General features: G+C 34.9%; 1 protein-coding gene across 6 annotated transcripts; it reads left to right on the top strand.

Annotated features, from left to right (window-relative positions):
- The first annotated feature begins 11,330 nt into the window (after positions 1 to 11,330).
- On the top strand, positions 11,331 to 19,076 carry ABCC8 (multidrug resistance-associated protein 6). 6 transcript variants are annotated; one of them, XM_086637642.1, is made up of 13 exons: positions 11,335 to 11,527; positions 11,577 to 11,951; positions 12,863 to 14,814; positions 14,906 to 15,226; positions 15,335 to 15,421; positions 15,504 to 16,124; positions 16,227 to 16,391; positions 16,491 to 16,785; positions 17,262 to 17,476; positions 17,577 to 17,882; positions 17,990 to 18,053; positions 18,154 to 18,393; positions 18,645 to 19,076. In XM_086637642.1, the coding sequence occupies exons 2-13, from the start codon at positions 11,927 to 11,929 to the stop codon at positions 18,770 to 18,772; spliced, it is 4,419 nt and encodes a 1,472-aa protein (XP_086493768.1). In that variant the 5' UTR covers positions 11,335 to 11,527; positions 11,577 to 11,926; the 3' UTR covers positions 18,773 to 19,076. The 6 variants fall into 6 exon arrangements, with proteins under 6 accessions (XP_086493767.1, XP_086493768.1, XP_086493771.1 ...); XM_086637645.1 differs by having other exon boundaries at positions 11,424 to 11,951; positions 12,863 to 12,921; positions 13,061 to 14,814; XM_086637646.1 differs by lacking the exon at positions 11,335 to 11,527 and having other exon boundaries at positions 11,877 to 11,951; positions 12,863 to 13,002; positions 13,152 to 14,814.
- Positions 19,077 to 21,769: the final 2,693 nt, after the last annotated feature.

Here is a 21,769-nt window from a genome sequence, read left to right as displayed (position 1 = left end):
AGAAATAACATTTAGTACGGAATGGTGTAGTGGTAGTAGAGTAAGGTGACGGTTTTGGAGACCCGAGTTCGAGTCTGGGAGCCTTTCATTTATTGATTTTTTTTGTGGGTAAATTGTTGTATGCCCCCTAGTTTTCAATTAGCTGTAATATTAACCCAATGTTATTCCATTTTGACCCCTTTATTTATAGATCATTTCATCTTTTTGCCTTTATTCTTTGTAAATTCGCTATTGAATCCCGTAATGTTGTTAGAGCTAGTTTTCTTCGTATACCATTTTATGCCTTCTTTTTAATTCATTTTATATATATAATTTTTTTTTGTGGGTAAATTCTTGTATGCCCCCTAGTTTTCAATTAGATGTAATATTAACCCAATGTTATTCCATTTTGACCCCTTTATTTATAGATCATTTCATTTTTTTGCCTTTATTCTTTGTAAATTCGCTATTGAATCCTGTAATAGCTAGTTTTCTTCGTACTACCATTTTATGCCTTCTTTTTAATTCATTTTATATACATAATTTTTTTCTTGACTATTTTTCTAAATTGCATGTGTGTTAGTTTCTAATTATTTTCTAAAATGAGTTTACACTCTTTGTTTCCTTAACTTCTTTATATATTTCGAATTATAAGACTACTTATTTATATTGGTTATAGTCAACATAACTCGCAAGTAAATAGTAGTTGAGTTGGCTTAGAACTAACAGTAATGTATAAAATCACTTGCTCGGATGCACATCAAGATTTCTAGACAATTTACAACATATTATAACTAAAAGCAAGGTCGACCCAAACATTCCGGAGGCCCCAAGCGAAGTTAAAATTTGTGTCATTAATATAGTGCAAATTTAAAAAATAAAATAAAATTTCTAACAGTGCTTAGAATAGGAGGAATCGAACCACTGACCTCTTACACAAAACACATGCTCTTATCCATTAAACTACTAGTTAACTCTAGTTTTAAATATATTTGAAATATAAAATCATTTTGAAAATATCATACAAAATTCAAATTTTGAGGCCTTTAACTACATTGCGGTCCAAAGCGACCGTTTTGGTGGCTTTGGGTCTGTGCCGTCCCTGACTAAAAGTGCCCCCACAAAGAAGATTTTCTGGGTCCTCCACTGAGATAGAGAGTGATTATACAGAGAGACTTGTCATAATTTTTATCGCGAACTATCATCTACTTTTAGTGGTTTGTTTTTCCATGAATAAATCTATGAGTAGGTAATTAATTTGTTGAGGTCTAGGGATGAATTTTTTAAAGGATATTGTGTGAGTTTATTTTGGTATGATTCTTGAATTCGATGCATATCTCATTTTCGATTAAATGTCTAAACCCATTTCATGTTGTATGTCATGCATCCATCATAGTTATTCGTTAGGCATTATTATCGATGAAGACTCGATTTTACTTGAAAATGTCATCCTCTAACTAGGTATCATCAAGAGATATACGCTAGTATTTAGGTTGCCTACCTTAGAGTCGAGAATAGCTCGAATTCGAATTCGGATTAAAGTAAGCTTACACATGATCAAATCAAGATGGATTCCCGATATCCTCAACCCCTCTCATTCTTGAAAACCCGAACCTCTTCATCTTTCTTTGCATCTTAGATAGTTTATTTCGTTAGTTTTAATCAATAGCTACAATTAATTTTGTCGGTTACAAAAGGAGTGTAGCTAAAGGCCACCTATTTTGTAGTGAACCCTCGTTACTTGTTCCGATTTAATGTTTAGTCAAATTTATCCTCTTTAGCTTGTATCTTAGTTACACTTGTTGTCTTGTGAATCGACCCCGGTTTTACTAGGTACTACTTGATACCTCTGCTTGGGTGTGCAACCTTTCGGGTGCATCTCCTATTGACGGACGGGCTAGCCAAATGGAGCAGGAAGAACGAGCAACAACGTGTGTGGCACAACCTGCAAAAGCTAATTTTAATTTGTTCATAGTATTATTTTTTTCTGTATAAGTCAATAAAAAAAAAGTATTCCCTAATGGAATTACCACCTAGTTTCTATCACTAGCTTAGAATGATGCCCTTCTTCTTATTCATGGCGTTAAAACTAGCTAGCTACTCATCTTTCTCTCTGTAAAATTTTAGTGGTTTTCTTTGTTTGTGGTTAATTTGCTAAACTGGTTTTCTCTTACAGAAAAACAATCCAAGAAGAACAAACCCAAATTTCACAATCCCCCCGAGAAGATCAAATCCAAATTCCACAATTCTTTAATTTTTACTCTCACAAATCCTTCAATTTCACAATCCCCCAAGAAGATCAAACCCTAATTTAATGGATCTTGAACGAATCTGAAATTTTATGAATCTAATATTTGAATCTGACTCGATGAAGTTGTGGCTTCAAGAAATAATGGTTGGTGGAGGAAAAAGAAGAAAATCAGACCTCCACTAATGGAGGTCATTGAAAGAAAAATTAAAGATGAAAAAAAAGAAGATGATGGTAGAGAAGAAAGGTAAAGACAAAAAGTTGGAAATAGAAAAAGTAAATACATTAAATAAGGGTATCTCTGGAATTAAAGAAAAATTTAACAGTCAATTGGTAGTCAATGGACGGTAACGGCAAAAAAATGTCATCTAAGTATTTTCGATAAAGTAAGGGGCTACGTGGGAAGCTGGTCATAAAGTAGGGGGCCATTTGGAAAATAACCCTTTTTATAAGTAGGAATCGGTACCATCAAATCTAAAAAAATAAGTAGTCTCAGACTCGAACTAGTCTGAGGCCTGGATTTGGCTTTTAGACTGCCCAGTCAAGAGCAAAAGCCAGCCTTCAAAGTAGTTCGAGTCCGACAATGCGTACAATCATATGTCCGTTCTTAATATTTCTTTTTCAAATCCATTATTAGCAACGGTTAATTTTATTCTGGCCTCAAAGTGTTTTGTAGTTCAGGCCCAATTTGTTTTTGTTTTTCAAAAGTACTCGTGTGTTATTATTGTAATTTTTATTTTTTTTAAAGTTATCCACCTCGTCAATTTTTCTCTCCTCTATAGCACCCTCTCACTCCACATGACCGAAAACTCCAGCTTATTTCTTTCTCTTTTTCACGGTTGCCCACAGAAGATCGTCGTTGGGAACTTGCGTCAGTAACTTAATTATTTTTCCTTCTTCTCCCACCATTACTAACATTTTCTCTTCCCTTAGAATAGGGGTGTGAAAAAATTGACTAAACTATCTATCTTAAACTAGACCAAACCATTCGTCTCCTTCAGACCCCTACCACCATTCGTCTCCTCTTTTTCTCCCTTTTTATCTTTTTCTCTCTCCCCCTCCCCCCCCCCCCCTTTTATCTGTCAGATAAATGTTACTCACCCACTGTCTAAGCTTAAAGTTCTGGTGAAGTGAAGGGTTCTCTTTGCCAAAATCTCTTGTCTTAAAGAAAAAGTTTCATACAAAGGCCTAAGGAAGGGTTCCCCTTGAAAATCTCCTTAATGGTCAAAAAACCCTCGTTCGAGAGTTCACAGCAAGTCGACCATGAGGACTTCAATTTTCTCTTTCGCCACCTCATCTTTCTTCTCCGGCAAAAGGTCGCCGATCGACAACCTTCAACTAAAGAAAAAAAAATCTTCTTTTTTTTTTTCTTCTCTTCTTTTTTCGTTCTTCTTCTTCTTATTCTCTTCTCTCTACTCATTGTTAGGATTTCATATGTGTCAGTAAACTATCAACGAAGTAACAAAGTCAAATGTATTATACTAGTTACAAGGGTATCAAGTTCATTGTTGGCGTCCCATTGGAGTTTTTTCGCCAAACTAAGGTTTATGAGTTGTTTCACGGTTTATTCCTGCACATACTATTTTGAATGAGCATAATACATACACACTCCCTTTGATGGAATTTAGATTTATATGACTTATCGTAATTCACAATTGTTAAAGCTATATTTTTGTATTTCATTGAAAACACCTGATTTTTAGATTTTCTCGCTTCGATACCCTTTCTTAATTCAATCTAAATCAGTGAAAAAGAGAAAATGCTCTTGGAATATGGGGAAGTCGAGAAGGAATTTAAAGGACAATTATAAAGAAATAAATGACATAAATGACATAGAGACTTGGAAACCAGAACTGGCCAAAAAAGAAAGTATGATCGATTAGGTTTAATTAAACTAAGAACCATAGTTATATTTACTAGACTAAGCCATGACAAGATTAGGAAATCAAATGTGTGAATATAATTGATGAAGTGAATGTCTAAGTAAGAATTCACTCAATAAATCAGGAAAAACACAAACGCAAAGATTTTTTTTCTAATCCTGAAAGAAGTAACAAGATTCGACTGTGAACATCTGTTCAAGATAACAGACATTCCTAGTTAGGAATAAGAAAGAGTTAGAGAAAGATCTCGATGTTTTCCAAATTGAATCGTTACTCATAGTTGATAATTCAAATTGCTTCATTGGACCGAGAAAGGTGGAAAAATCACTCAAGTACCACGATAAACGTAGGTACTTGAATTCTAGAAAGAGATATTTGCTTAACAGATAGTTCTTGGGTGTCTTTGTAGAATCTAAGTGTTTAGGTGTACATATCATAAGAAGTAAAATGAAGACATGTGAATAACTACAGAATCTAAGATACAAAGTCTAACAGTGAATTAGAAAAATCACTAAGGGCTACAACATCAGAAAAAAATCTCAGAGGGCCGATCTGTATAGCTGGATTGACAATAAAAGCCTAAAGGCCTTGATGGATTCATTGCTTTAGAGAAAGCAAAGGAAGTATTCAAAGTAGTGGTAAACTTCCTAGAGGATGTGTTTGTGGTTAAAGCTAGTGCATGCAAAAAACCCAGAGCAGTTGTTGCATAGGCACTAAATACAGTAACTTTAGAGAATTTATAACCAACAAATTAATACCGTAAAGAAATTTCTCTCAAAGAAGGCATATATCAGAGTTATATTGAATCCTAAAGTCACGTAGCGGATCTATATAGAACAAAGGTGAACAAGAGAGACAAAATTGCATTATCAAGGGGAATTGTGTTGAAATGCCTAAAGTAAATGAGTAAAGACATGGTGAAACCCTACCTAGATGACTGAATATCCCACAATTTAGGTTCAAAGAGAAACTAAAGTTATATTCTGACTAGACCGTAATATTGTAAGGGATTTGTATCTCTTACCCGTTCCTAGGATGAAATCAGTGTTGCCTGTATTGAGGGGCCAAGTTAAAATTTTAATGCATACGAAAGCATAAAACTCGATTCTAACGTGAGGTATAACATGATACATACTTTATTACGGATAAACTATATGTGTGTGAATTGGTGTCAGTTCTATGAGAAGGTCAATTAGACCAACTTCTCTAAATCATACACGAAACTAGGATTATTCAAGGCCAAAGTGAACAGAGTCGAGAACCTAAGTACATAAGGAATTAGCTTGGGATAACTAGTTGTGGTTAACAATTACAGGACGCAGTTCAAGACTTACAGTTTGTTGTCGATCCTTGCAGACCTGCTAGTTGCTCACTAGCAAAGGTTCAAAGTCGAAAGACCACCTTTTTTTGATGCAGAAAAGTTCAGCTAATTATGAACTCTATCAGTGCCAGTATATCAGTTTAAAAAATCTCCATTACATGAAACCCGAATATTCATTCATGTTGGGGAATGTTGGAATTAGAGCCGGTTTTGGCTCGATCTTAATCGTCAAACTCAGAAACCAAGTAATTCATTATGTTCTTCTCTTCGAGCTCTTGAGTTTAGTGCCAAGGATCACTCGAATTCGATTCGGGATGAATGAAATATTCTAGTTAAAGTTTTTTACGAAGTTCGGTTAATTTAAAGACTAAAACGGCAAAAAGGAATAGTTAGTATCGGGGCCATTTTGCAAAGAAGAAATCATCAAGATCTAGCACTCCACGTTAGTTCTGTGCAAGATCATCGTACGAATCACGTTCATCTGTTGGCCACAATTCTGCAACCTTCTAGAAAGTCCCGACGCCCCTCGATCAACGACCACGATGTTCCTCCCTCAGGACAATATCAGTATGTTTAGATCTAACTAACGGCATTCGCTCCACGCTTTTTCTCCACATCTAACGACCCTAATCTTTGCCGATAGTACCAATACGCTAAGTGTCACCTATTTGATCCCAACAGTCATGAATGATGTCCTAAGTGCCAATAGAAGTGTCCATTTGCACACACCTATTCGATTCCTATAAATTGAACACAAAACAACTCCAAATTTCATTCTGTTTTTTCCTTTGCTTTCAATACTGAGAGCTATATATTCTTGTGTGTCAAGAATACAAGTCTATTAGAATATTAGGAGCATTTTAATTTGTCTAGAATAACACCTTAGTGAGAATGTTAAAAGGATTTCATCTTTTTTCTCATTCTCTTTTGAATTTTGTTAAGCATTTCATATGTGTCTGGAAAATAAGTCTTCATTCATTAGATGGAAATAAAGAGCATGGAATCAAAAGAATAATATGACTAAATTACGTAATTAAGGGCATTCCAGTATGTCTAGAATCCACAATCAAAAACATTTTGTTGAAGTGGAGACATGGAGTCTTAAACATCCGATTGCTCCTAAAAGAAAAAACCGTAGTCAGGACTTATCTCGAAATCAAGTCAGGAGTTATCTAGAAATCAAATCAAGAGTTATCTAGGAAATCAAGTCACGAGTCAAGAAGGTCAAGTCAGCATAAGTAAAAGAATTCATATTACTTACCAAGGTTCGTTCACTTTCAAAATTGTGAAGTATCATCACAACCCTGAAAGGTATAGTCGTTGTATCCCGGAGGTAAACACCTAACTGTTGGTGCTGTTACGGGGGAGTAAAATGTCTAAAACATTCTTTTTCGAATCCTCCAATATTTTCCTTTTCTTTTTCTTTTATTTGATTTCCAGATCAAAGACATTTTAATTTTTGAATCAGAAATGTATTGGCTTTAAATTAATAAGTCAGTTAACGCAGGATAACAGATCAAGTATACTTATAATCCTTAAAATCTTAGCATTAAACACTGATGAAAATTTGAAAGTCAAGGTAGATTAGGAAGTTCACTTTTAAAGATTAATTCTTATATTGGGGTTCTTAATCTTTATTATCTTGTTGTTTTTCATGATAAACCGTGGATGTTGGATAGTTATCGATTTTGGTGAAATCGTTGATGAGAAATGCTCAAGAAAGCAGAGAAGCAATGGGACTATCGGTACTTGTTTTGGATATAGTGAGAAGTGTAAAACATTAATGAACTCTACAAGGGCACATCTATCCATTCATCTCTCTCCTATTCAACCAGTGAGGTGGAGTGAGATCAGTGAGAGAGCGAAATAGAGAGGTAGTAAGAGAGAAAAAAGATACTAAGATAGTGGGAGATCGGGCGAGATGCACACGATGGTGATGGTGGTCAGGGGTATTGGCCAGAGTTGGTGATCCGAGAGGAGAGATGAGAGATAAAGATTTGAAAAAAAATCTTGATGGTAAACTACTTCCACCTAGACTCGATCCCAAGAGCTCTAGAGCTTAAGAGGGAGCGTTGAACCACTGCACAAAATTGTGGTGGACAAAACATGAAGGTTTGGTTGGGAGATTTCGTATACACTCACCATTTTTACTTGTCGCACTCACATTCATATTGACTTGGTCAATTTTCATTGACCGAGTCAAATTTCACTCAACACTCACTATTAAAAAAATACTTAAATATCTTCCACCACTCCTAAAGCCTAAGAATTGTTCCATTAACCACATTCACTACCCCATCACTTAGAACTTAATTGTCGGTGAAAACATCCTGAAATCAAACTATTATCTTCCACCACTCCAACATCCTGAAATCAAACTATTATCTTCCACCACTCCTAAAGCCTAAGACAATCTCTAAAGTCATTTCAAGTAATTGATGTGCATTTCAACAAAAAGAAAAAGGTAATTGATGTGCATTTCACATATGTGCTCCTTTGCTCACTGCATCAATAATATATTTTTAGTCCCATGGAAAGTTGATTAGAATTCTATTTTTAAGGAAGTGGTCCTAGTGGTAACTTGTGTGTCAGTAATCAAACAAATGGGGAGTTAATCAATTCTATGTAGATTCCAAATTTATTTCAATCAAAATAAAGACCATAAGAAAATCCTATCACAAGCCCAATTCAATTTCGTTTTAAACATCTATTTACTTGAAATATATTTTATCTGAAAAGCCAACCGAACCCTAAAATAGATTCCGTCTGAAAATCAATCAAAACTACGATAAATACTCCAATTACAAATCCAATCAAAAGACTTGCTTTTTCTACTTTAGATTGATATGCCACAGAGGGAGTCTGTAGAAGATGATAGAGACCATAGAGATGATGGAAGATGAGAGATAAATAAATGGTTATGAGTATGACTCTGTATGAGTATGTTGGCTAGAGTCGGAGATGATGAGAGATAAAAAAACAAGATGAGAGTGAGAAATGTAAGAAGTTAGAAAAAGACGAGGCATTGAGCTAATTTTAGCCCTTAGAGATAAGATTGGGAGAGCTAATTTCAACCAATGAAAAAATATTTATTTTTTGGCAAAAAACAAAAAAGACGTACACGTTATATTGTTTGAGTTGTCTCTGTCTAAAAACTTTGTTTAGGCATTTTACCATTTTCTTTGGACAAATTGATTTTACTCTATGCATATCCCTAAGTTGCAAAGTAATTGTAATGTTTAAAGCTTAGTATCATTTGCTTTGTACAAAAAACATTATGTATAAAGCACTTTTTTTTTGTTGAAATATGTATAAAGCACTTTACTATCTGCTTCGTAAATTTTTACGCGACCCAAAGTACCATTTGCTCACTCCATTTACCTTTTGTTTACGCCGTGTCACTATTCATTCCAAGAAAAAAAAAGATGACTAAAGAAAAAGCATGATAATAATTTTATGATTATAATGTAATAATTATATAATAATAACAATAATATATATATATATATATATATATATATTATGTTATCATTACGAGTATTATATTTTGTTAATTAGTCTGTCAACCCTTTTCTAGTTGGGTTTTTTACACAACAAAAACAAGTTGGCCTCGTTCAAATGTCTGTCTCTAAAAATCCGATTATTATGTGAGAAAATCATGACTCGAAATTTGGCTTATTTTTCAGCAAGCCGCTCGAATCTCTGGTAATAAAAGTAAACGTAAGAAAAGAGAATTGTGTTGATTTGAATTGATATTCCTAGTTATTACATAAGATCTTTATAAGTAGTAGTACAAGAGAAAAGTTTAAACAATTGCACAATGTGGAACTATATAACCTTTCTAATATTCTCCCTCAAACGAATGACTTTTGCTAGTGAAAAATTCATGAGTTTGCTAAACAAATTGTAGATTTTGACTTGTTTTTTTTATATAGAGACATCATTGTGAGGTTGCTATGTTGTTGTTGTTGTTGTTGTTTGTTGTTGTTGTTGTTGTTGTTGTTGTTGATGTCGATGTTGCTGTTTTTCTTTTCTCCATTTGAAGAAGAGTTGACACCATTGCCAGGTTTTGTTGTTGTTGTTTTTCTTTTCTCCATTTTATCTGATTTTAGTAAAAAAAATGGAACAAAGTAGCTCACTAAAGAAACAAACATTTGAGAGTTCTCATCTTGGATATAAGAAGTATGAACAAATTAAGCAAGACGATGAATTCGTTTGCCATTAAAGCAAATCTTGTTAATACTTTTTTTTTATAAATTTTTTTGTTAATACCTTATTAATGGATGGCATCAATTAATTTTATCTCATAAATCAATTCTAATACTGTACTTTATATTTTTTGATATTTTTTTTGTTAATATCTTATTAACTGATGGCCTTAGTTAATTTTATCTCATGAATCAATTCTAAAAAATAAATAAATAACGTACTCATATAAAAATCAATTTTTTCATATTTCAATAATGTTTTCTTCTGTTCAAGTAAAACTTCGAACTCAAAATTTTTACTACTACTTTTTTTTTTTGAATCCTAGGATCATCTTTTACTACTATTTTTTTTTTGAGGGTTTTGATTTTTCTTTTTTAATCAACACCTACTAAAGCAAATCTGGTTAATACTTATTTTTTGATAAATGTTTCGGTTAATATTTTATCAATCGATGGCATTGGTTGATTTATCTCATAAATCAATTCTAATACTTTATTTTTTATAATATTTTTTGTTAATACCTTATTAACTGATGGCCTTAGTTAATTTATCACATGAATCAAATTTAAAAAAAAAAATCATATAAAGATCAATTTTTTATATTTCAATTATTTTATAGGATGATGCGGACCAGCCTTCTAGGCTGCTAGTGATATTGCTCGCTTGGCACACCTGAGCCTCACAGTTTTAGAAGGCCTCACTAGGGAATGGTGGTTAACCTTTTAAGAGGAGCACCACACTCCATCTCACCACCGACGTGGGATTGCTTTACAACACACCCTCCCAAGACCACATCACAGTAGAGCAAATCGTGATGATAACATGTTACAGGATGGTGCAGATCAACCTTCTGGGTTGCTAGTGATGCTGTCCCCTTTGACACAACTGGATCTCACGGTTTTAAAAGGCCTCACTAGAGAATGGTGCTTAACCTCTTAAGAGGAACGCCACACTCCGTCTCACCATCAATATAGGATTGATCTACAACAAATTATGTTTTCTTTTTTCAAATAAAAATTCAATCTCAAACCTTTTCTTTTTAAAGTTTTTTGAAAGGAAAATTTAACTGAAACAAAAAAAATTATATATTTAACTGATCTTTTAAAATTAAATCATCAATTTAATTTGTCATACTAACTCTACAAATATTCAAAGATATTATTTAATATTGGCCCCCGTTTTCTAGTCATGGTTTCGTCCCTGACTATGTAGGCTTTTGTTCACGAGGGTATGAATCCCTCTCTTTCCGTACCTTCACCTAATTTACAAACGATTAGGAAAAAGCAGGACAATAGATTTTGGAAATATATTCCACATTTAATATCTCATATATACTGTAATCGTACTCTTTGCTATTAGTAACATATTCTATGTTTTAAAAAAAACCCTAACAAGCCCCTAAGGTTATGGAAAAGATTTCATTATCATTTTTGTACCATCCAAATTTGATAAAGAAAACTTTTGCTACAATTTAACTAACTGTTGTGTTGAAAGTGTCTTGAATATGCGTAGATATCTAACCCGGTTTGCGACCCATGAAAGCGTTTGCGGTTTCGACACAAATTTTTTTGGCCCGACTCATTTAACTGATCTTCAGGGCTGACATTGAGGGCTCCCGAAACAAAGCTGGTCTTCGTTGTCTACAAGGCATGACTTCTGTTATGATGGGTTCCAAGTGTCTTTTGGAATTAGAAAGAGAAGCGGTAAGGCAATGAGCTTAGGACTCTCAGTGTTCTATAGAAGCTAAATCCCTATAAATGACTTTGTAATTTGTTCTTCATTTATAACAAATCATCTCGCAATTTTTCATGATTGCTTGTTTTTCATCAGAAACATGATGTAAATTTATTGTATTATAATATAAGTAGTCAAAGTTATGTTGATCACGTATCAAACTTGCTTTTTTTTTTGTTGCAAATCTTTATAAAAGACCTAGTATGTTAGAACTTTCAAAAAAAAAAAAAAAGGAAAAAAAATGAATTACTCGTGTTTTTTGTGAAGTTAAAAATGACTTGTGTTAGAATCTAACAAATCCTGCTTTTAATAAAATGTTAGAACCTCCCAATGTTATAATGGATAAGAATATAAATCCGTCGAATGAACCAAAAACAAATCATTAATGTGATCTTTTGGATTTAGCTAATTAATTTGTGACTCAACATTAATTGAAAGACACAGAATCCAAAATCTCACATCTCATATAATGATACTCCTGGCTATTCTGTTTCTTTCTTTTATGAGCAGATGAACTAAATAAGTCAAGCAGAAGGAAGCAATCACCCATTGATGGATTTCTTCAAGGGAAACGAAGGTACCCATTTCTTGATTTTCTTTTTCTGATTTTCAGTTTCTTGTACTGTTTTTCTTCTTCATGCAATGTGGTTAATCTATATGGCTACACTGAAGATACTTTCTCATTTTTGGGGGTTTTAAAGTGATTATAAAGATTTATGGGAAAACCCCAGAAAAAGTTAATAAGGAAGTCTTTTTGTATTTTATTTCAGCTACCCATCTCTGGGACTTTCTTTTATAGTTATATAGTATTTGTTTGTGATAGACTTATGGAGTTATGAGTATTAGGTTAGATTTTCCAAGTAGGTTGTTTTTGCTTCTCTGTGTATTAAACTTAGGGCATTCATTCATTTTGCTGTTAATGTTTTATTTTGTTAATGATGAATTTCTTGCTCCTTGTTGATATTATAATTTTGAGCATTTCCTGTTGTGTTTTGGAACTTAAGTAGGAAACAAAAACTAAAGTAGAAAAGTGGGTGATCTTTATTTTCTGTTTTATAAATAAATTATCTAATTCTCGATCGTGTAGTTATTCGACCTTGGAAGTGCTAAAACGGAATTATAGAAAACACAACTTTGGAAACTAGCTTAATAGATGATAATTGGATTCTTTGCTCTAAACAATGGGTAAGAATTAGAAAATATTCAATTATTTCCGACGAAGTAAATAGAATTCTTTATTTGCCCATTTTATTTTGTTCATGTTCTTTTATACATTTGCCATGAATACGTAAAACGAATCTTTATAAAAAGCGTCATGAACTTCTTTTTCCCATTCAATTGTTGATAAATGACTTATATTTGCAACACAATATCGAAAGAGGGTTACAATAATAATAACAAAGAACAATTTTTTATTCGTCTTCCTTTTTGTTTCTCTTGTTCTGTTATGTTTTGTGTGGTTCGCTAAAGCTTGTTGTGGTTTCTCAGGGGCATTGGCTTGGATTTGTGAAGGAGAGCTTGATTTGGGGTCTTCGTGCACTCATCGAGTTATAATTGATGCATTAAACCTTTTATTCATCTTCACATTATCTCTCACTTGGCTTATAAGTTCTGTTAGGAAACATTCGGTTAGTTGTAACACGAGAAGGAATTGGTTATTAATATTCGTTTCAATTTGTTGTGCAGTTATTAGCATCACAAATTTTAGTATTTCTTTAGGTGTTATATTTCAGAAAAATGGGTCTTTAAATTTGAGTTGGGTGCTTTACCTTGTCAGGGGATTTATATGGATTTCTTTGTCTGTTTCTCCTATCATACCAGCAATAAGATGGGCGAAAATTCTTATTTTATTTTGGTGGGTATCCTTCTCTTTACTGACATCAATACTATACGTGGAAATCTTAGTAAGAAAGCAAAAGCTCAAAATCCTCGATTTTATTTCATGGCCAGTAAGTTTATTGCTTCTCTTTTGTGCTGTCAGACTTTTCAGACATTTAGTTATTCATAATACTCGAGATGACCGCAATTTATCTGAGCCTTTATTGATAAGAAAAGAAGAGAATAACAGATCAGAGTTAGGGGAGTCTACTCTCCTAAGTCGATTAACATTTTCGTGGCTAAACTCTTTGATGCATTTGGGCCACTCTAAAGTATTAGCTCTTGAAGATATACCTAATCTAGTACCCGAAGATGAAGCTCTTATTGCTTACCAGGCTTTTTTTCGTGCTTGGGAGCTTCTCAAGAATCAACAAAGCTCCGAAAATTATAGTAATTTGGTTCTTTGGGCACTAGCTAGAGTTTACTTGAAAGAAATGGTACTTGTAGGAATCTATGCATTTCTTAGGACTCTCTCTGTCCTTGTTTCTCCGTTGTTACTCTACGCATTTGTTCAATATTCAAACCGGAAAGAGGAGAATTTGTCCAAGGGTATTGTCTTAGTTGGTTTGTTGGTTATTATCAAGGTTATAGAATCCCTTTCTCAGAGGCATTGGTACTTTAGCTCAAGAAGGTTCGGTCTGAGGATGAGATCGTGTCTAATGGTAGCCATTTATCAAAAGCAACTCAAACTTTCTAGTTTCGGTAGGAGAAGACATTCAACCGGAGAGATAGTGAACTACATAGGGGTAGATGCTTATCGAATGGGTGAATTTCCGTTTTGGTTTCATTCTGTGTGGACTTCCATGGTTCAATTGTTTTTAGCTATCGGGGTGTTATTTTTGATAGTCGGTTTGGGGTCACTTCCGGGGTTAGTTCCTCTATTCTTCTGTGGACTTCTAAACGTTCCCTTTGCTAAGATGCTTCAACTTTGTCAATCACAATTTATGGTTGCTCAAGACGAAAGACTTAGAGCCACTTCCGAGGTTTTAAACAATATGAAGATCATCAAATTACAGTCATGGGAAGATAAATTCAAGAACACGATTGAGTATCTTCGAGACGTAGAGTTCAAGTGGTTATCGAAGTCACAAATTCAGAAATCTTACGGAACTGCACTTTATTGGATGTCTCCTACCTTGATCTCTGCTGTCGTCTTTTTGGGTAGTGTCGTTCTAAAAAGTGCTCCATTAAATGCTAGCACCATTTTTACGATCCTCGCAACTTTACGGTGTATGTCAGAACCTGTGAGAATGATCCCTGAAGCCCTTTCTGCTGTTATTCAAGTGAAGGTCTCATTAGATCGTCTTAACGTGTTTTTGTTGGATGATGAGCTGAAAGTTGAAAATACTTCGAAAAGGAACCAAACACAGTATTCGGATGTCAATATTGTGATCCAATCCGGCATTTTTAGTTGGGAACCTGATTTAGCCGTTCCAACCTTGAGAAGTGTTGATCTAGTGGTAAAAAGAGGACAGAAACTTGCAGTTTGTGGGCCTGTTGGTGCTGGGAAATCATCTCTTCTCTGTTCTCTTCTAGGGGAAATACCGAAAATCGCAGGATCTGTGAGTTACCAAAACCTATCTTGTACGAAAAAGTCTTACCAAGTTCAAGTTTTACGCTAAAGTTATTAACAAAAGCTCCTTGTGGTTCTAGGTTGATGTCCTTGGGTCCGTCGCTTATGTTGCCCAAACATCATGGATTCAGAGTGGAACAATTCGTGATAATATACTATTTGGAAAGCCAATGGACGAGATCAGATATGAAAAGACCATAAAAGCATGTGCCTTGGATAAAGATCTCGAGACTTTCAACCATGGCGATCAAACGGAAATTGGTCAGAGAGGCCTCAACATGAGTGGAGGACAGAAGCAAAGAATTCAGCTAGCTAGAGCAGTTTATAACGATGCTGATATCTATCTCCTTGATGACCCATTCAGTGCCGTTGATGCACATACCGCTTCTATCCTTTTCAATGTAAGATAATGCATTTTTGTTTCTTTAGAATCTTGATTTTATATTTTTCATAGACTTTTGTTGTATAATTCCATGTTTAGTTTTTTAATTTGAATGAAGTGATTTCAGGAGTGTGTCATGAGTGCTCTCAAGGATAAAACTGTTATTCTAGTTACCCATCAAGTCGAGTTTCTCGCTGAAGCTGACAGAATTTTGGTAAGGCTTGAAATCGCCATCTATTTGTTCTTTCTCGTTAGAAAACTCTCTAACGCTGATTGTTTTGTTATCACTTTTCTAGGTTATGGAAGGCGGACAAGTGACTCAGTCAGGAAGCTACAACGAGCTTTTAACGGTTGGAACAGCATTCGAACTGCTTGTTAATGCCCATAAGAATGCAATGACATCAATTCATAATGAAAATACTCGAACTTTGGATGAGAATGAAAAGATGTACCCGGAACAGACTGACGAATCTACGCAACGCTATCCTGTAAAAGAAAATAGTGAGGGGGATATTTCGACAAAGGGTATTCAAGGGATCCAGTTAACAGAAGACGAAGAGATGGAAACTGGAGACGTTGGATGGAAGCCGTTCGTTGATTATATCCTTGTCTCGAAGGGGTCACTTTTTCTTGGTTTATGTTTCTTGACGCAATCAGCTTTCTTTGGTCTTCAGGTTGCTTCTACCTATTGGTTAGCAATAGGCATCCAAATACCCGAAATTGGCAGTGTCATGTTAATTGGAGTTTATACTGGAATATCAGCACTTAGTGCCGTCTTTGTTTACCTAAGATCTTACTTTGCTGCGCTTCTTGGATTGAAGGCTTCAAAAGCCTTCTTCTCTGACTTAACCGGTTCCGTTTTTAATGCTCCAATGCTCTTCTTTGATTCGACCCCCATTGGACGGATTTTGACCCGGGTAAAATCGTGTTGCCTATATTTGTTAACCAGTGGATTAAACCAAATAATTATTCACTTGGATCCTCATTTCGCATCATAATATCGAACTTCAATATTACAGGCATCGTCGGATTTGAGCGTCTTGGATTTCGATATACCTTTCTCCATCGGTTTTGTAATTGCAGGCACAGTTGAGATTGTGGCAACCATAGCTATAATGGCCTCAGTGACATGGCCTGTAGTCATTGTAGGTGTCCTCGCTATGTTAGCTGTAAAATACGTTCAGGTGAATGAGTAAATCTTGATATCTTTTTCGGTTTTGTAATTAACTTTTGGACTCTATATATCAAAAGATCCTAAGGATTTCTTGTTTTAATCCCTCTAGGGATATTATTTAGCTTCTGCAAGGGAGCTGATACGGATTAATGGAACGACGAAAGCTCCTGTTATGAACTATGCAGCTGAAACATCACTAGGTGTTGTCACGATAAGAGCTTTTACGATGACAGAAAGGTTCTTCCATAATTACTTGAATCTCATTGACACGGATGCTAAGCTTTTCTTTCATTCTAATGCTGCTATAGAGTGGTTAGTCATACGAGTGGAAGCACTCCAGAATCTTACATTATTCACAGCTGCTCTTCTACTCGTTTTGCTTCCTCCGGGTACTCTAGCTCCAGGTAGGTCATGGTCTCTTTGATATATATATATATATATATATATATATATATATATATATATATATATATATATATTATTTGCGCAAGAAACCCATAGTACATAGATAGTTATGAAATTATTTGAGCCTAACACGTGCCCTTTTTGTTGAGTGGTGTGGAACATGTGTTACTATCAGACCTGCCATGCGTGCGCCTAACTCTGACATCATGTTAAGTTTGTGGTCGTCCAACCCCAAAACCAATTGACAGTGAGTGAAGAGGACCTAGCTATTATATTCTTGGTTATGATTGTACCCTTCGTCCATGTGTCTACACCTGAATGAGTGAACACCAAAAAAAATTTGAACCACCTTACCTTTATGAGGACCAAATCAGAAAGGCGGAGCCAATTAAATAGAGGTTTTCTGATCGTCTGAGTATTAAAGGCACTGCATTCGACAACATAAATCTGAACTTGCTATATGGAATTATTTCAGGTTTTGTGGGGCTTTCTTTATCCTATGCTCTGACGCTTACTGGTACTCAAGTATTTTTCACTAGATGGTACTGCAACTTAGCCAACTACATAATTTCTGTTGAACGCATAAAACAATTCATGCATATACCTTCTGAGCCTCCCGCAATTGTAGATGATAAGAGGCCCCCACCTTCATGGCCCTCACAAGGAAGAATAACATTGCAAGATCTTAAGGTTTGTTGTATATACTCTAAGATATTAATATTAGTGATATGTGTACTAAAATTACCTAGCGGTGCCAACATTACTTGATATTGAAATTTCACAATTGCAGATCAAATATCGTCCCAATGCTCCTCTAGTTATCAAAGGAATCACTTGCACTTTCAAAGAAGGGACAAGAATTGGAGTTGTTGGTAGAACTGGAAGCGGAAAGACTACGCTTATCAGTGCTTTGTTCCGTCTTGTAGAACCTGAGAGTGGGAGTATTATTATAGATGGACTAGACATTTGTTCGATGGGTCTAAAGGATTTACGATTAAAGCTTAGTATCATTCCTCAAGAACCAACTCTTTTCAAGGGTACTGTTCGAACTAACTTTGATCCTCTCGGCCAGTACACGGACCAAGAGATATGGGAGGTAATATAACCGACTGCTCCTATAAATGTCCAAATTTTGTTTATCTTGTGTTGATATTTAGAGTTTGGAAATTTTTATATACGGTTTTATGACATTGTAAATTGCAGGCTATAGAGAAGTGCCAACTAAAAGCCACCATTACAAATCTTCCAAACCTTTTAGATTCACCGGGTGAGTTCGACACAAGAGCCAAAGACATCTTTTTCATCCACTTGTACTCTTGAAAGAAAATTTAATGTTTTCTTGACATAAATTTTCGTTGGTTTGGCAGTGACCGACGACGGCGACAACTGGAGTGCTGGTCAGAGACAACTTTTTTGCCTTGGAAGGGTTCTTCTTAGACGGAACAAAATTCTTGTCTTAGATGAAGCAACGGCATCCATTGATTCTGCTACCGATGCTATTCTACAGAGAGTTATCAGGCAGGAATTCAGGAACTGCACGGTTATAACCATTGCCCACAGAGTTCCGACAGTTACAGATAGTGACATGGTCATGGTTCTTTCTTATGGTATGAAAGTCAGATTTTTTTTCTGTATCATTTTTTCACATACTATTATAAGCGAAAATATGGTGAGAGTTGTGACGTGCCCTCCCACGCCCCAAGGTGGGCTCTCTCCTGTCACAAACGTGCTAGCTAGAGTTCCAAAACTGAACAAATGTTTATTTACATCTTGGAACTTATTATATGAGACGAAAATTGATTTTGTAATCATTTATACGTATATTTGAGTTTTGATTATGTGATGTTATATTTTGCAGGAAGGCTAGTTGAATATGATGAACCCTCGAAACTAATGGAAACTAATTCCTCATTCTCGAAGCTCGTGGCTGAGTATTGGGCTAGTTGCAGGAGTACTTCACTCCAAAATCTCCATGAACGAACATGAAACAGATAAGGACTTCAATTTTTCCAAGCATAAGAACGTTTGTTAATATAAATGTATAATTTCGAGAATACGAAATGAAATACCCCGAAACCAGTCGATGCCACCAATTTGTGAGAATTTATACGTGGCAGAATTAGTATTTTGAGTGTTGATTCCTGTATCAGATAGTTATATCACGAAATCTGTGTGTTGTTAACATCACTAAATTGGCAAATCGAAAACTAGTTTGGGATGAAGATCAGTTTCAACTGTAATAACTGAAATACTTAATGGAAGTTCAATAGGTACTATCAGTGTTTGTTTACATGTTTATCTATTGTTAGTTTGTTACATAAAGATGATTGAAGACTAGTTGGAACGATAGAATTTAGGGAAGATTCATTTCATCATCGAAAATCAATCCAAAATACTCAAAATTTACTCGAAATCAAACATAAAATATGCTTAACAATGTATGATATATTATTCACTTCTTAAATCAATGAAACACCATATTAAAGGGAAGCAAATTTCTTAAAATTTAGGGCTTTTTAAACCAACTTTAACAAGCAAATGGAAGTTCTGTTCCAGTCTTTCTTGGCCTATAAGGAGGGAGGGAACTTTTAGTATCAATGTCATTCAAATGTAGTAACTCTTACGAGTCCGATCTCAAAAGCAAAATGGTACTTTTAGTATGAATCTCGAGTTTAACATTAGAGATTATTTAACCCCACATATTTATGAGAACAATGTAATTAAAAGAAGATAATTAGGGCATAGGGAAGAATCTAGTGAAGTAAAGAAAGATCACGCAGAGAGTTTGTTGGATGTTTTTGCATGATTCCCGAATCTTAACAACTCGCTTTCAAAGACAGTGACGACACATTTTCCGTTTTAGCTCTTTCGTCTTTCTGTATGATAACACTTTCGTATGCTTTCTTTCTCTATGTTTCTATTCGGTCTTTGGTATAGAAAGAGCATCATCTGATATTCTAATACAAAGAGTGCATTAAAGAAGACCAATTTATGTACTTGCTTTTCGCATACTAAATTCAATCAAAGAGAGCATCATGGAGATGATTTAATAAATAACTCTGAAGTATAAGGATAGTAATAATATAATTCATTCTTGTAGTTTTCCTAATATAAACAATCTCAACTCTGATATCGATCACCACCGTCAAGTCATCAACACCATCTTTAACATAACAAACACTTCAAAATACATAAGTTTATTATCATTATTAATTTAGTTACAAGTTCTCAAATACCTGTTAACACTTTTCCTCAACCAAATTCTTTCTACTCAGGTCCTCTAGTACTACTGTTTGCCTACGCACTGCTGGCAGTCAAACAAATAATTTTAGAATAGCCCCGAGACATCCTAAGGATAGCCATTTGTTTTCTCTTTCATTTTTTTTTGGTTGAAAATTTGTTTTCTCTTCATGATACTACTTCCTTGTTTTACTCCTGATTTCTCGAGCACCCACTAGTCTTGCCCTATGTGCAGGGGACCATTTAAAAGGAATAGTTGCTTGCATGGTGGCACCCCACTACATTTTATCCTAGTATTTTATGGCTATACATATAAATATGTATAGCCATTTTATCCTTGGATGGTCCTAAAGACATCATTATCATTTAAAACTGTCAATGCAATTGACAATTGTTATTTGATTAAATTAGATCAATGGTAATTGTTATTTATATTAATTGTTATTTGAGTCCTTGGTTGAGTGATACTCTAAGTAATATACTTATATCATATTGAATGAATAATATAGCGCCAATATACTATAAATTAAACACTGCAATAAAAGAATTGACTGCTTAAGGTTATTATAGGTCACTTTGATCTTGGCACAACACATAGTCACATAACAATTGTTTACGGGCGAAGTAGTGATGTATGTTGATAGTTTAGGATTCGGCCGAAGTGTGAAACATAAAAATCGTAATGTTCACGCGATGCTATGCACTACTTCTTAATACATAGTTAATCTTTCTGAACATCTCAGAGCGTTCTTGACCTTCATCTTGGTGATCTGGTATGTACAAAATGAAAACTTCGTTTTTGATAGTTCGTAACCTAACCTAGCAAACATATTGGTTTAATTTTGCCTCACAAATCGTGAACTAGTTCTCACTATATTGAATCCACAACCACAAATATTGAATCCTGTACCTACGTATATTGAATGCAATACTCCGGCAGACGCGCTGGTCAAATGGGGAAGAAGGAACGCTTGCAGAACTGTGTGGAATTCTGTACCTACGTTTATTTCTGATTTTCTCTAGTTTCTTGGTTTGTACTTTGTACTTTTGGTTTTCGTAATGCGATGTTTCTCTCATCAAAAAAAAAAAAAAAATATTGAATCCTCTTTTAATCTCTTGTCACCCAAAAAGGACGAGGTCGCAGCTTTGGAGAATAAAGACTTAGTCAACCATGATTGACTTAGGGCGCGTATTTGTTTTTTGACTCAAAATTAAGGGTTATTTCCTAAATAGCCCCCAACTTTGTGATCAACTTCCTGCCTAGCCCCTTACTTTATCAAAAATACCCAGATGGCCCCCTTTTTCAGATTCCGTTATAACACTGTTAACTAGTCATCATCTCCTCTCTCTGCCAACTCATCTTCTCGCCACCTCATCATCTTCACCGGCGAAGTTCGCCGGCCGACCAATTTTCCGGCCGACGACCTTCAAACATAAAAAAAATATTTCCTATCTCTCTCTAAAAAAAACATTTTTTTTTAATTTTCTCTCTCTCTCTCTCTCTAAATACTCGGCGAAGGGAAACCCTTCGCCGGAGTAAGTCTGGAGCAGACAAGGTCTATTCGTGACCTTCAACAGATCTGTTCAAGGTTTGTTCCAGGCCTACTCCAGCGAAAGGAAACCCTTCGCCGGAGTATTTAGAGAGAGAAATAGGAGAGAGAAAATTTAATTTTTTTTAGAGAGAGAGAGGGGAGAAAAGAAATATTATTAATAATTTTTGTTATGTTTAAAGGTCACCGGCCG

Source organism: Eschscholzia californica, unplaced genomic scaffold, assembly GCF_041429995.1.
Source record: "Eschscholzia californica isolate CP2 unplaced genomic scaffold, dmEscCali1.0.p SCAF_4, whole genome shotgun sequence".
In the NCBI taxonomy this organism is placed as follows: domain Eukaryota; kingdom Viridiplantae; phylum Streptophyta; class Magnoliopsida; order Ranunculales; family Papaveraceae; genus Eschscholzia; species Eschscholzia californica.
This window is presented reverse-complemented; position numbering and strand designations above follow the sequence as displayed.

Coding starts and splice junctions, on each gene's coding strand:
- ABCC8 (XM_086637641.1), top strand. CDS start 11,927: ATGGATTTCTTCAAGGGAAACGAAG. Junction 15,422..15,503: donor CTGAAGCTGACAGAATTTTG/GTAAGGCTTGAA, acceptor TCACTTTTCTAG/GTTATGGAAGGCGGACAAGT. Junction 18,394..18,644: donor GGTCATGGTTCTTTCTTATG/GTATGAAAGTCA, acceptor TATATTTTGCAG/GAAGGCTAGTTGAATATGAT.